The sequence below is a fragment of the Sinocyclocheilus grahami genome, unplaced genomic scaffold (assembly GCF_001515645.1).
Source record: "Sinocyclocheilus grahami isolate Dianchi unplaced genomic scaffold, SAMN03320097.WGS_v1.1 scaffold413.1, whole genome shotgun sequence".
In the NCBI taxonomy this organism is placed as follows: Eukaryota; Metazoa; Chordata; class Actinopteri; order Cypriniformes; family Cyprinidae; genus Sinocyclocheilus; species Sinocyclocheilus grahami.
In genome coordinates this window covers 1,570,035-1,586,031 of record NW_015505592.1, presented here as the reverse complement: position 1 = coordinate 1,586,031, position 15,997 = coordinate 1,570,035, and the positions used below count along the sequence as shown (strand labels likewise).

The following is a 15,997-nucleotide window of genomic DNA, read 5'->3' as shown; positions in this document are numbered from 1 at the left end:
AAATATGTATATATACATATATATGTGTATATATATATACTGTATATATATAAAGGTTAAAGTAAAAAATTCATATAATTATGTACATGTATAATTAACATACATTATATGAGTTCACGTAATCAGTGTTCCAAGTTTATGATTAGTGATATAAAATAGTGCAGAATTTTAAATATTTATTAGTTTTCAGTAATTGCATTTCTTTCTTTTTTCTTTTTTTAAAGTGTAAATTACTTTAAAAAAACTTACGTTTCCTTTCAGGTTTAAATTTGATTTTCTAGTTCCGATTTTTTTCAACGTGGACAATGTAAATTTTAAGTTTCCTAATAAGTTGAATCATCAACAGTCATCACTACACTCAAAATGACTTTGTGGATAATAAGCTGACCTGTAACTGGAATTAAGCTTTCCTATTGTTTTCATACTTGCTGAAGGTAATGAATGAAAAGTAGTTTGACCAATAGCATGCATGCATATAATCAAACAATCATGGAGCGCAAGAAATTAGAATCTACAGAGAACGGTCAAAGCAATGCAAATACGTGCACTTATACATTTTGAGGACTGTAGACTGAATCCCAGACATTTTAGGCAATTTAGAAATTTAGAAAAAGTGAATGTATGGACATCCATGATGGTTACTCCCAATGCTGGTTAAGTTTAGAGGTGGACCTTCATTAAGCTTACTCTGTGTTTTTGTACAACTCAAATTGTACAGATTCATACAAAATTGGCACCTCCTAAAATAGTTACATTTCCTGCATAAGATCAGGTTGGTATAATCACATCTATGTAAAGTTGCATGTTGCCACCGCAACATATAGCAGCAGCCCATTTAGGAAATGGTCTTGGTTGTGTACAGCAGTCCGAAGCGGTGGGGCCTAAAAGAGGAATTAGCAATCCGTTAACTGGCCGTTCTGTCAGAGGTTCTGACAAGCTGAAAGGGAGGAGCTGTCAAAAGCTAATTTATCTCCTATGGAGCCCAACATGAAATTTCATTCGCTAATTAGACCCCCCCCCCCCTTTCTGTTCTAGCACTTCCTCACCTCTCCGTCATCGTCCCGAGGGCACAACATCACAGTGACAATGCGGCATTATAGAAATAAATAGTTCCATTATGCCGCATTGTGTAGTGGAGTTGGACTCGCTGCTCTGCTTTAGTGATGGAGGAGGGTTCTACTTTGATTAAGATGGATGATTTATTGAGGTACGGTTGCAACACGTTTGGAGTCAAAACTGGGAAGGTCATACATCAGGTGTCTCTCACATTTGTAGGCGCGCACATTCTAAAATGTTTATTATGCTAAAGCACACTATACCAACCATTTTCAATTTGTTATTCACACTTATATCAGCCCTAATAAGATTAAAAAATACATCTATGCAGAATCTGAATCAAACGTACAAGCTATTTTGGTGCATATGTTGCAATTAAACTGTAAAAACAGCAGGTTTTCACCACCTATTTTGTTCAAATTTAAATGCTCAATAGTTATGAACAACTAGTTTATCTTGGTGTTTTTTTCATATGTGCCTAATAAATGTGAAGATTTCTTTGTATAAAGTGTGACTCGATTAGTTTCCCTGTGAATTGCCCACTTAGCATCAAGACAAGCTAATGCCACCTCTGAAAACAAGCTGGAGTGTTTAACTGCTCATCATTTTTATAGATGCAGGGGACACTGCCATCACAAAGGGTGTACAGCCGCTTAAACAAATGCAGCCTGCGATGTCCTTTTCAAGCAGAGTCAACAGATGTCACTTGGGTGCTTTCTACTGAATAGGACTTGAGGTCAATCAGGCAGATAAGAGATTACTGTTTGGGAATCTCTCAATTATCGCCTCACTGACTGACCCCAGAGAGACACGAGGGAGGGGGGGGGGGAATGCGGCCAAAATGAGCCCCAGTACACCCAAAAGCCTGTATTCAATGGAAGAAGCCATTTATCAGGCTGCTTAACCCTTCTTTTTTTTTTGGTGTGGAAGGAGGGTTGGACATTCGCTGCAATTGGACTAATTAAAACACTGCAGCACTGCTAAAGTGTACATCTGGTCATGCATTAGTTAAATGTCCTGCTGTTCCTATAGAATGATTAATATGTCCTTTGCAAGCACTGATTAATGCCTAGTTTAATGCATTTTAGCAACACAAAAACATTTTGCATAAAGTATGTACAATGCAAATTGGAACCTATACGCAACTGAAATACCAAGACATGGATTTACATTTAAACATTAGACAGATGCCCCAAAGTGACTCACAATACATTTCAAGTACACATTTTATTGGTTTAAAAATCAAACCTTTGACCTTGGTAATGTAGCACCACACTATTTGAGCTACAATAACAAACTTCACTATTAATTCAGTCTAACAATTCAGTATTTACTATAGTATAATAGAATATATAATAGTCGAACAGTCCTTTGTTTGATCAATATATAAGCACAATATCAACAGTTTTTCTTTCTTTTTCCTGGCACACAAAGAAAACTTGAATGGGGATTAATTTCTATTCATTCATTCAAGTTTATTCAGCAGCAGTTAGATCATCTAAAATGGTATTTTGGATAAAGAATTAAATGACAATGAATGTGCTATGAAATCACACGGCCTCACCCACAAATATAATCTTGCGTACTTGTGTCTCTGAGTTTGTTTGTTTATACTGTTTGCGTTGGCAAAGAGCCATACTGCAGTGTGACTCTTCAATGGGCCCTGGGTAGGTGCAGAAGTCCTCAATGGATAAGCATCAAAGGACAGACTGTCATTTGTCTTTTGAAATGCTTTAACACCTGGTATTGTTTACAGGTCAATGAAAACAAATCACAGAGAACTTTAATTGCGCTCTCAGCATAGCCAGCGTTATAGAATATATAATCTGTCCTTTATTATATAAAGTGTCAGTAATAGAGACCAGGAGATTAAGTTCAGAATTTGGCTAAAATGCACTTTGATTAAGGATTCAATTGCTTTTCAAGTCTTTTTCTCGGTTTTGCATATCTAGAAATGTTTATTTCTGTTTCTCTGATTAAATTTAGCATGAAAATGTCCTTTGAAATCCTTGAAATGAGCAAATATGAAGTATTGGGGCTATCTTGGATTCACAATGAGTCCAGCTAGGCTAAACTCAACAGTGAGCATTTTTACTTGTGACCTTGAGTGTAAGAACGATTTGTAGATTAAGTGCAGAAACATTTGCAATACATTTGTTGTTTTTAGATAAACCCACGTTGTTACATAATATTACTCGTTTTCTGCTAAAATAAGCAACAGTAGTGTTCAAAGTCCTGGTGTTCCAATGCTGTCCGTCCATTTAATCAACATGAGGGCTTGTTTGTGTCACTGTTTCAGGAAAATTAATAAGGTTTATGGTAAAAGGACTCTGGAGTGTGTGTGTGTGTGTGTGCGTGTGCGTTTTTGTGACAAATGAGGACATAAATTTGTATAATGACAAAGGTATAACATAGGTATTACAAGGAGAAGGTGACTTTTCAGGACATTAACCTATGTGCCCATTTTTCAAAACGCTTATAAATCACACAGAATGGAGTGTATTGAAAATCTGAAATAGCACAAAGTTTCCTGTAAGGGGTAGGTTTAGGGGTAGGGTTGGTGTAGGGCAATAGAATATACGGTCTGTGCAGTATAAAAACCATTACGCCTATAAGATGTCCCCACTTTTCACAAATGTAAACCTGTGTGTGTGTGTGTGTGTGTGTGTGTGACAGCGAGTAAGAGAGAGAGAGAGAGAATGTTGGCCAGGGATAGAATCCCATATCAGACTGAATTATTTCAGGAACTCACACAGATGGAGGGAACAGAAGTGTGTGTGAGTGCATGTGTTTATGCCCAACCCTTCTTAGTCTATTGACATGATAATGGGTACAAATTGATGAAGACTTTTCACTCTCGCTCTGACAACAGTGTTGAAGAATACACAAATGTTCCACCACCCACTAGCAGGAATAAATCACGGCCCTACGCCTCCTCCTGGGCTGCTTTAATCAACTAATTCCCCCTGCCACTGATACCCCTAACTCGTGCTGTGTCTCCTGTTTTAACTCATCTCCCTCACAGCCACATAATCCCATCAGTCTTAATCTGTTTTAAAAGGCCTTAATCCACCAATTAGACCCTATCAAACCTTAAGACATGGCCAATAAATTACCAGCATGCTTTAACTGTCACAGGATTAAACCATGTTACAAATTCTGTAAATCCATTCGTAATTGACCATAGAAATGGTCAAAACCATAACCCTTAAATCGCATACACAAAAACTCACATCAAGAACAGATGTCTCGAGCCTAACAACCCAGATTGAGATTATTCCTCATGTAGCCACTATCTCAAAAGCCAAAATAACAATTTTTGTAATATTTTAAAATATTTTCCTTGGTTATTTGAACGTTCATTTTCAATTCATTATGCAAACATCATGTGCATGTTCTCTTCTGAACGATGCTATGAGCTCTAGTGCTAAACTATAAAACTAAACTAAACAGCTAATTCATTAAATTGTGGAAATAAAGGAGCTCCACAGAATAAAAACATAAAAAAGGTCATGTGCAACTTTTTATATCACAATTCAGACTTTTTTCATATAAGCTCTGAGAATTGTGAGATATAAACAAACTCAGAATTTTGCAATTTTCTTGCAATTCTGAATATACAATTACTGACTTTTTTTCTCCGAATTGTGGAAAAAAAATCAGAATTTTTCAATTCAAATAGTTTTCAAGTTATCTTTTAATTTATTGTCAAAATTAACATTAACATTACTGTAAGAATATTTTCTTTGTAATTTTGACAGAACCTTTATAGAATATTAGTATTAGTTCTCAGAGGGTTCCCTGTCAGCTGGGAAGAGAGTGTCAACCATAGATTTTGCTTTCTGTTCACTGCAAACATACAAAACAGAAAGCAACAAGCTGACGACTGGCATGTTTAAGATTAATAAGATCCAAAACCTTTATCAAAGAACCTGAATTCCACACTAACGGTGTCTATTTGGGCTGCTGAAGAGTTTTTAGATCAAGACCACAGTTGTCTCCACATTTTGTATTCAAATTTCCCAATTACAACTCTCAGATAGATGATGTGTAAATATATTTGACTAAATAAGCTATGTCGGCATTTCATATTCTTAATTGCGTAAGTGAATGAGAGGAAAGTGGAGTGTGTTAATTAATTAAATCAATAATTATTTGCATTGATCCATGTCAGTATTGATTATCCCAAAACGCTTTGCGAATTCCAATCTGCATTCTTAGAGCCCTTCTGTAAGCTTTGAATCTCACTGAGTCCAAAGTGTTTATATAGAGATGAAATACTCACCTTCAGGAGTGAAGTGACTGGAAAACGGTCACAAATAAATGGAATCAATGTAATCAGCTAACAGCTGAATGCCATTGCCAGTTTCACACCATTTGTGTTTTAGTTGCTCCCAGGGGCTCCATCTAAATCCAGCATAGGAAATACGCTTAATTAGATTACATAAGAAATATAATTTCTTAATCACACAGCCTGTTTCATCGTATTGTAAACAAGTGACATTTTTTCCTACTCTAAATTTTCCATTATTTATGACTGTTTTTACTCTGCTAATATATATATCACCCTAGTGAAGTCCATTTCTGCAAAAGACACAAAACAGATTATAAAGAGAGTTAATGCTCATAGGTGTGCAGAAAATGTAATGCATCTTTTCAAAAATAACTAAAAGCCTTTCATATTCTCTTTTGGAAAAGTTTAGGCTACTAAAAACAACCAGTAAAAAGGTAACGCATGAAAGGCAATCAAATACACTGTAAGCATGACACCCAGGGTTGTTGGTGAGGGCGTAACTGTGCAAACCTTAATCAAAGTGTAATTCGTTCCTCTGTGTGTGTTTGAGCTACAGGGTTAAGGTCACTCTAGTGATTAATTAGGACATTGAAAGAGGTACGACGTCACTTTGGGCTTGCTGACCTTGATAGCTGTAAATCTGTTGGCCAACATATTTCTTTGTGATGGTCTGAGACCTGTTGGCCACTGCTTAGTGGATTCTTTGCCTAATTTCATCAGCTGTATATAAATATTATATACATATATTCTAGCAGAATGTAAACCTGGAAACAGGATTATTATGTGTTTGCACATATACATCACTAAAGAATATATATGAGCATGGATGTGAAAATATGCACTATTATTTCAAAGGATAAGGATAAAAAAAAAAACTCTGAACTGACACATCGGGTGACCCGAGTTCAAGTCCCAGTTAGTGGACTTGAGTACCGCTTAGTCCCCCTCAGTCCTCCACAAAGCTTCCTGTGCAGTCTATATTATATTATACATATTATGTTATACATTATATATACATATATAGCCAATTTCCCAATTTCTGTGTACTGTAATTTGTATCATATTTCGATATTTATTTATTCATTTATTCATAATGTCTTAATATCCAGGCAGTTTTTAACATTGTAAATTTGGGTCTACATGCAGTCACACATTTTCACTTTCAGTTGATTTTATTAAGAAATATTCAGTTATTTCAAATAAATAAGCTGACTTACAAAAATCATATATATCATGATTAATATGAAAATATTCTTCTCAACACATTTGAGACGCTTCTCTAAACAGCATGACTTATACTGTCCCCTAGTGGTGTTTTTGCCACAATGCACAATGGATATACAGTTATCTTCAGAAACATGTATCCAGAATTTGCTAAATATTTAGCTTTTTGGTGAAGTAGAATAACAATTACACTCTCTTAAGCTAGTTGCAACAGTTTGCCTTTGCAAAATCAGTCTGACTGTGCTATCTAAAGTGACACACAGGAAACACTGATTGGCTGATATCTATCACTTTGAAGACTGACATACCAATAACAGAAGTTTCCAGATCAATAAAGGAGGCTCGCTGCTGGACACGTTTTCCAGCATTGTTCTCGCTGAAGAAGGGGGTAAAGGGGTCATCATGCATTGGTTCACCAGCAGCTGGGAATCTGGCCATCAGGCTGAAAGCTGTGCTCCGAACTGCACAGCTCCCCACAGCTTTTACTCATTTGGACACTCATCTGGCCCCCATAAACAAATATCTGCTGTATGGAAAGAGAGAAGAAGAAGAAAAAAAAGTACGACTATTGGTTGGTTTTTTTTGGTCTGTCAATTAATAATGTATTTTTGTCATAAACCTAGGCCTTTGATACCAAGCTGTCTGACTTAAACTTTAAGTGCAATATTTTTCAGCTACATTCATTAGTTGCAAACATACAAATTACACCATGTGGTAATCAGTCAGATGCTATTAGCATATAGACTTCTGATTTGTTCTGTCTGTTAATAAATGGCCAGCTTAAAGTGCCCTAACTTAACAGTCAAGCAGATGAGGAAACAGGTTTATCCAGTCACGGTTACGGTAACAAGAACAAATCAAACACCAGCAATATCAATAGTGCTATTCAATTCTGAGATGTACAAGGGAGATGTTTATTCAAATCTTTTAGAGAAATTAACAGAAAAGTAGAAAATGTACTTTATTGGATTTGCATATTCCATGGTAATTAACCATGCAGTAAACTTGAAACAAACATTTACTACTCTGAATGAAAAATTCTGCCAAAAGGTTTTTCTGCCATCTCTGCTGGTCAAATTGTTAAATGGACTGTTTATTCGGATTATGCCATGTTTCTCGTTTACCTTTTACAACCACTAGGGGCTAGCATAAAAAAACTTTAGAGTAAAGTAAAAGTTAACATTAAAGTTGACTGAGTTTATAAAACGACAGTCGACATATGGAGTCAATATTTATCTGTAGAATGAAGAAATAATTTACCAAGCAATATATAAGACTAATGACATTCTTTTTTTTTTGTTTGGTTGTAATAACACTACATGCCAGAGGAAAGCTGGAAGCAAAACATGAAACAGTGAAATTTAATATTCTACACACATTAAGAGTATTACTTCTGAAGTAAAGTGATCCCTGTACAGTCATGTTTTAATTTGAAGGCACTTTTGTAAACAGATACATGTAGTCACAGAGACGTGAAATTGATAAATCAAGAACTAAAAAATCATCTTAATTCTGTTCACATTCAAACAGGCTTTGTCTGAGCAGCAGATACTCAGGCTAGGGTTACAAGAAAAAGGATGTGCACTGTGTTTTTGCAATTTTCAGGAAGTCACATAAAAGAAAATTTTAAGGTATATAGTTTTCAGTATCTATATAAGTCAATCTGAGCAACTATTGTATTATTTTTCACTCTCCTGCAACAAACCTCATTCAGAGCACACAGAGAGGATATCACATTACTCTCGGTAATAAGAGGAGCCATTATTAATTCATGAAAGTGGTTCCTCTGCATGAGTAACCTACAAATTATTTCTTAGATATATGCTTCTTTGTGTTGAGAATACATGAACCAAGATTTTGCACTTGTAAAGGCATAAAGTTTGCTCAGCTGTGCTTGTCAGAATGCTCCCCAGAGGATCAAAGGAGCTTTTTGTAATATTGTTCATCACCCGTCTATTCAAATTCATACCTTGCACTAACAATAAGCTATTCCTATGAGTGTAGGAGGTGCTAACCTCATTTTTCTTTTTGTCTTCCTCCTTTTTCAGCCTGAAGATAGTATCGACATCAGGGGTTTCTCAGATTACAAAGAACACTGTAGCCGCATGATGCTCCAGGTATAAATAAATGTTCGGTGTCAGACTTTGACACATTTAGAGCTTCGTTCCGAACCCTGAGCATCGGCTGGAAGACAAAATACAATATGGTAACACATACCAACTTTTTTTCTATTACACATTATTTCAATATTCATATATTTGGTCTGTATGATTAAATAAATTAATATGAAAGTAAATAATTCTCAATCTGCAGCGTGAGTGCATTTCCGTCCATGTTGGCCAAGCTGGAGCACAGATTGGTAATGCATGCTGGGAGCTTTACTGTCTGGAGCACGGTATCCAGCCGGATGGACAGATGCCCAGTGATAAGACAAAAGGAGGAGGAGATGATTCCTTCAACACCTTCTTCAGTGAGACGGCTTCAGGAAAACATGTTCCACGTGCCATCTTTGTTGATCTGGAACCCACTGTGATTGGTATGGGACAAATTTAAAATGGTTTAAAATAGCATGTACATGAGAATACTAAAATTATGTCCTTTTAGTGAATTGAAAGCAAAAAGTCTGATTGAAACTTCCTTCTTTGAATGTAGATGAAGTACGGACCGGCACCTACCGCCAACTCTTTCACCCAGAACAACTCATCACTGGAAAAGAGGACGCTGCCAATAACTATGCCAGGGGACATTACACCATTGGCAAGGAGATCATTGATTCAGTTCTGGATCGTATTCGCAAACTGGTAATACTTTTCAGTCTAATTTATAAGTTTGTAATAATGTAATGAGGTAAAAATGAGTCTTTTTGGTGAGCTCTTTTTCTCTTTTCTTTCAAAAGAGTGATCAGTGCACTGGCCTCCAAGGTTTCCTGGTGTTCCACAGCTTTGGTGGAGGTACTGGCTCTGGCTTCACCTCTCTGCTGATGGAGCGCCTCTCTGTCGACTACGGCAAGAAGTCCAAGCTCGAATTTGCCATCTATCCTGCTCCTCAAGTGTCCACAGCGGTGGTGGAGCCCTACAACTCCATCCTGACCACCCACACCACCCTGGAGCACTCTGACTGTGCCTTCATGGTGGACAATGAAGCCATCTATGACATCTGCCGTAAAAACCTGGACATCGAGCAACACCAACCTCAACAGGCACATCGGGCAGATTGTGTCCTCCATCACGGCCTCGCTGAGATTTGACGGAGCTCTGAATGTGGATCTCACCGAGTTCCAAACCAACTTGGTGCCCTACCCACGTATTCATTTCCCTCTGGCTACATACGCTCCTGTGATCTCTGCTGAAAAGGCGTATCATGAGCAGCTATCTGTGGCTGACATAACCAACGCCTGCTTTGAGCCGTCTAATCAGATGGTGAAGTGTGATCCTCGTCATGGTAAATACATGGCCTGCTGCCTTCTGTATCGTGGAGATGTGGTGCCCAAAGACGTCAATTCTGCCATCGCTGCCATTAAGACCAAACGCACCATCCAGTTTGTTGACTGGTGTCCCACTGGATTCAAAGTAGGTATCAACTATCAGCCTCCAACTGTGGTTCCTGGTGGCGATCTGACCAAAGTTCAGAGAGCCGTCTGCATGCTGAGCAACACTACAGCCATTGCTGAGGCCTGGGCTCGTCTAGACCACAAGTTTGACCTGATGTACGCCAAGAGAGCATTCGTGCACTGGTATGTGGGTGAAGGAATGGAGGAAGGAGAGTTCTCAGAGGCCAGAGAAGATATGGCAGCTCTGGAGAAAGATTATGAAGAAGTCGGCACCGACAGCGTCGGAGATGATGAGGACGGTGTGGAATTTTAAATGCAGATTGTTTGTAATCTCAGGGTAATCTAATATTAATTTTATCTTCTAAAATGCAGCATTTTAGTGTTTTGGGGGCTTTACATTCTTTGGTATCACTTCATAATGAGATTCTATGAGTTAACATAAAATATTAATGAAAAATGCTTTTACAGCATTTATTCATCTTTGGTAATTTCTACATTTAAACATTTTAAGTTGTATAAATTAACATATGTTAATGAATTAACACACATATGATCAATAATAAATGTTTTTTAATTAACCTCGATTAGTCAATAGTGTAAAAGCTTACATTGTTAGTTCATGAAATGTTTATGGTTTGTTCATGTTAATGCATTAACTAAATGTTCCTAATTCTTTTTCTGTTTTTTTTTCTGTTTAATGCTAAACTTAAATCTATTAAAAAAGTTCAAATTAACTGTAAAAGCAGTAGTAGAAGCAGTAAAAAGTCTGGTGACAAGTTCTTTCTAAAAATGTGTTATCTGCACTCCTTTCATGATATAGTATACAGTTGGACATGTTATTTGTTTAAAAATCGGAATATATTTGCACATGCAAAAGTGATAAAGGCCTACATGCAAAACAGAATATTTTCCAGGAAGACGCCCTTCCCCCCACCGGTGTCTATGCAGCACAAAAATGACCAACTGCTATAGCTGTTATTCATGATTCAGCTGTTTGTACATGTCACTGGGCATCACTATGAAAGCCTGGATAATGTCTCTGCTTTCATTATCACTGTAGCAGAGAAATTAAAGTCTGATGACAACTGGGCCTGTGTGTCTCTTTCTGTATAGCAAAAACCATGTCTATAGAAAATCTTAGTCAATAGTGCTTTTTATGCTTTGTAAACAGAGAAAGAGATAAAGACATATCTGTTTTCAAATATAGGGCTGTGTTTACAGTACTTTGACACAAAAATGTTTTTTTACACACAAAAGACTTGTGAAGTAATTACTGATATGAAATGACACTTTCACCCTGAAGTCTTTAAACTTGCTTTTCTTCATGCAGGAATCACAAAGAATTCAGAATCCTGCTGTAAGCATTATATTACAAATAGTCAAGATATCAATTTTCCTATACAGTTGCTATGCAACTTTAACACATGACCATGGAGAATTTTGACATATAGTCCGTAAAATTCCTTCCTGGCTTTTAGCATTATCGAATGCCCAAAAAGCTGGTAAAGGGGCCAGATGTTTTTTTTCACAGACCCAAAAGTCCCAAGAGGGAGCTAGACTATGCTTGTGTAGGAAGGACGGCCCTTCTGAATGACTTTCCTCACTCCGACAGGCGATCCCACTTCCTGCTAACCCCCTCTCTTCCTCCTCCCTCTTCCTTCTCTATAAAAACCCCACCTCTCCTTTCTTCTCTACATCTGCCTTCTCTTTCCGAATCCTCAAGTCGGCCTGAAGGGAAATCTGACAAGATGGTAAGTTCATAGTGCTTGATCGATTCTTAATTCTAATCTTTTTATATATCGCTCCATTAAAATGCACATATGTGCATTATTTCACATTTAGTGCACTTAAGGCATGTTAAAAGATTTAAGTAAAGTCTATGATAGCTTAAAAATTCTCTTATGTGTATTATTTTTGTGTGGAAGACAAAGTTAGCAGCACTGTAGTTCAACTATTGAAACAGGTTTATAAAAATAATCAAATGTAAATCATTAAGCCATGCTGAGTTTCAGGCACAAAGCTGGCCTTTCATTATACAGAGGATGTGGCTACGGCCTTCAAAGCCTGATCCCAGACTATGACACATGTCAGCAGGAAACTCCAGTACTTTGCCTTTTCTGAATATAACATTTATTTATGTTTGGTGGGTCTGCAGAGCCAAAATAGCTCACTGAAACTCAGTCAACTAAAGAGGAGGAATAGGGGAACTACAGCATGAGACATGCAATTATTACTCAGAAACTAAATACATTCATGCCTTTATGACATACAGAGAGGCATTGGTAGTAGATGAGATCATGAGTGACAAAATCTGGAGCATAGCAGAATAATAGATATAACTGTTCTAGTGAAAAGCCCTGAGAGAGATATCTCTGTGTTACACAAAGGAGAGTGTACAGCTGGGACAGGGAGGGGGTGGACTGAGGTCTCAAAGGAACGCACTCAGTCTCTTCTTCTGTACACTAGAGATCCTATGACCCAGTCTAGAGGAGAGGGTAAAACATGCATGTAAATGTAATTAGAAGGAAAAAAACTGAGTTCTCCATTGAACAATAGGTCCAAAAGCTTAGGAAAATGCATGAAGTTGACAGTATTGAGCTTTGGGTGAGCTCAGTCAGCATGTTAACCTAACTATATAAATTCCTTATCCATCTTATTTTTCAACGTGGAATTAAGCCGTTTTTCTGTGAATGTGCGAGACTTCAGGTTCATTAGCCGCTGTAGGGAAATAACAAGAAGAATAACAACGTGCCGTAAATGGTAAAACTATTTGCACTACAAATCAGTGTGTTCATAACTAAGACAATACATTAAAATATTATGGTAAGACAACAATTTGGAATATCAGGCAGCAAAACGAGCTGTTTTGTACAGCTAAAAATAGCTGGAAGCTGATGACACTGGAAGCCTGACACATTAAATTTACAAGTGGCCGCGCCCACTCTTATGGGAAAAATAAGATGGATTCAAATCAATAAAAGAACATTTAGTTCAGTGGTTCTCAGCCTTTTTGACTTCAAGGCCCCTGGCCCTAGTTTTCTTTTCAAAACTTATTTTACTCTACGGGCTAGTTTCTTTATAAAACATGAACTAAAATAATTGTAATTAAAATAATTAAATATATGACAAACGAGTTTGTTTGGCATAACTAGGAAATATTTACATTCATTATAAAAATGCCCATAACATTTTAAGATTTTATTTCTTTAAACTACTTTTCTAGGTCTAAAAAAAAATATCTGGTTTTCCTAGACTTTGGGAACCCTGATTCTTCAAAGGAAATAAACCATTAATAATGGGAGTAAATTAAAATAAGGAATATCTTGATATGTATTTATTTATGTTTATTTTAATGCTTGTTTTGTCATATTTTAAATAACTTTAAGTCACCTTGAGGTTCCCTTTGGAAGTTTGCCGAGAACTGGCCCCCTCGGTTAAATATGACATAGTTAAATAAAAGTTAAATATTAGGAGCTAACATGTTACTATTCTTTTTAGCTTAGAGCATTTAGCAAAGATATGTACAGCTGCCTCTTACATTCATATTTTTAATATAACTCTCCTTCTTCCTTTAGCGTGAGTGTATCTCTATGCATGTTGGCCAAGCTGGGGCCCAAATGGGAAATGCATGCTGGGAGCTTTACTGTCTGGAGCACGGTATTCAGCCAGATGGACAGATGCCCAGTGATAAGACAATAGGAGGAGGAGACGATTCCTTCAACACCTTCTTCAGTGAGACTGGAGCAGGGAAACATGTTCCACGTGCCATCTTTGTTGATCTAGAACCCACTGTGATTGGTAAGTTGAACCTGAGAAACAGAATATAACCCATTTAAATGATCATGAAAACCATTTTACAAAATATTGGAAAAGCAACAGTTTTACAAAATAGATTTCCTGATAAGTAATCACTTTTATGGAAATTACCTTTATTTGTTTTTCTTGATTTATTGGACCATTTAGATTTCTTCTTCTTCTTATTTGCTACTGTGAATAAAAAAAGAAAAGGGACTTAGGCTTTTCCGTTTTTTTCCTCTTCAGATGAGGTGCGCACAGGCATATATCGCCAGCTGTTCCTTAAATCGTCCTCCTCCCATTTTCACCTCAAAATTATTGGGAAGCTATGCCTCCCCTGAGCCGCCACCTACTTCTGATAATAATTTTGTATGTAATAATTCAATATGCTGATATGCCTTTCAGAAATAACTGTTGTAAATTCTTCTCTTTTTAGTGACTGCTGTTGATTTTTGACTGGTCGAATTACGTGGAGTGCGTTGCTACGGCGTATTCACAATCTCTCAGCGCATTCTAACTAGTAACTTCACATGTACGGGTATTCGCTTCATTGTCTTTGCATGTGTAGGTTGTTCTATCACACTTACAGTATGCTGTCGTCAGTGTGAATATATTTATTTGGAAAGTAAAGCATTTAACTCACTTGATGAATCCGGAGCTGACAGCAAGCGTCTCCTGAACGAGCGCGAATGCGCATGCGCTAGTAATGTGGAGCGTAGTAGTAGCCTAGTAGCCCTACATAGATGTGCACTATATTTGTTTTAAAAGGTGCGGAATACCATTTTCTTCCATAAACATCTGGAGAAAGATTATGAAGAAGTCGGCACCGACAGCGTCGGAGATGAGGACGAAGAGGGAGAAGAATATTAAAGAGGCAGAATTAATGCCTGGCAAAATTAAATCAGATTTTTGCAAAACACAAAGTTACTTGAAATTCAATTTGCATTACAATTGGTTTTACATTAATAAAATTGGAATAATAAAAGGTAGAATTTATTCTTTTGTGTGTCGTCTCTCTGGTCTCAGACATAATACTTCTATGAAAAATATTTTACAATTAAACAAGTTCATATTTATTTATTTCATATTTTTAGCACCTTTTGTTGAATTATTTATTGTGCCTTCTTCTGTGTTTTCTTGTCCATATCTAGACAAAAAAAATTATAAGGCCGCCAAGATAAAGCAATCCATTTAAGATATCTTCTAAAGTTTTTAAAGCATTTAAAATGTCATTAGAAATATCTTTTGAGTTAGAGAGCGTAAATGTCTCACATTGCAGCAATAAAATATCAGTAGGCATTAAGGAAGTCTGTAATATCTGGAGAGATATCTCATGAATATGTGATTAATTACTCTACTGTATGTACACTTAAGTTATTTATTTGTAATTTGCTGCATTCAATAAAAAAATTCATTTCACACATTTTTTAAATATAAATTCATTTCACACGTTTTTAAAAACTACATACACAGATACTTTGGGATTGCAGTTGATAGAGATACCATGGGATCAAGGTAAGCGTAGTAGTAGCCTAGTAGCCCTACATAGATGTGCACTATATTTGTTTTAAAAGGTGCGGAATACCATTTTCTTCCATAAACATATAGAAAATAAAGTTGTCCTGTCACATGAGATGCCAGGTGATTTGCTTATATACAAAATGTTTGTGGATACATTCATTTATGCAGCTAGATCTTCTTAGTGCCTGGGCTGGGTATTACATTTACTTATATGATATTTTTTATTGTTTATTTATTGTGCTGATAATAGTAATAATATCTGTGAGCTGAAAGTGATTAATAGTCTAATTATAAACAGCAGTGCACAGGATTCTGATGTTGATGCTCATGCGAGGAATCAGCTGGAATTAGTGGTGGAGAACATGTAAGCTGCAGCTCGTAATGTCCTGGGACTTTCACCTGTTCTGCTATTCATTTTATGAGACTAGAGACTGTGTAGGCCCACGCCATGATCTTAGAACAGGTGGTTTCTGTTTTTAGCTGATGTGAACCAGCAGACAAAGGAGATTCACAGAATCTCCAGTAAGGGTGTAAGTGCATAACCCCCCGTCCCTCCC

The 15,997-nt window shown here is 36.8% G+C and overlaps 2 protein-coding genes across 2 annotated transcripts; both read left to right on the top strand.

Annotated features, from left to right (window-relative positions):
- The first annotated feature begins 8,742 nt into the window (after positions 1–8,742).
- Positions 8,743–10,456, top strand: tuba8l5 (tubulin, alpha 8 like 5). The gene is given in 5 exon segments (XM_071582282.1): positions 8,743–8,780; positions 8,888–9,110; positions 9,227–9,375; positions 9,471–9,757; positions 9,759–10,456. Coding segments are annotated over 5 exon segments (1,341 nt in total). The 5' UTR covers positions 8,743–8,777; the 3' UTR covers positions 10,438–10,456.
- Positions 10,457–11,815: 1,359 nt separating this feature from the next.
- LOC107551058 (tubulin alpha-3 chain-like) lies at positions 11,816–14,260 on the top strand. The gene is made up of 3 exons (XM_016232548.1): positions 11,816–11,875; positions 13,700–13,922; positions 14,166–14,260. The coding sequence occupies exons 1-3, from the start codon at positions 11,873–11,875 to the stop codon at positions 14,258–14,260; spliced, it is 321 nt and encodes a 106-aa protein (XP_016088034.1). The 5' UTR covers positions 11,816–11,872.
- The last annotated feature ends 1,737 nt before the right edge of the window (positions 14,261–15,997 follow it).

Bases quoted from the DNA above. Each gene is read 5' to 3' on its own strand.
- LOC107551058 (XM_016232548.1), top strand. The intron at 13,923-14,165 runs GTAAGTTGAACC...TTTCCTCTTCAG, and splicing joins TCTAGAACCCACTGTGATTG to ATGAGGTGCGCACAGGCATA.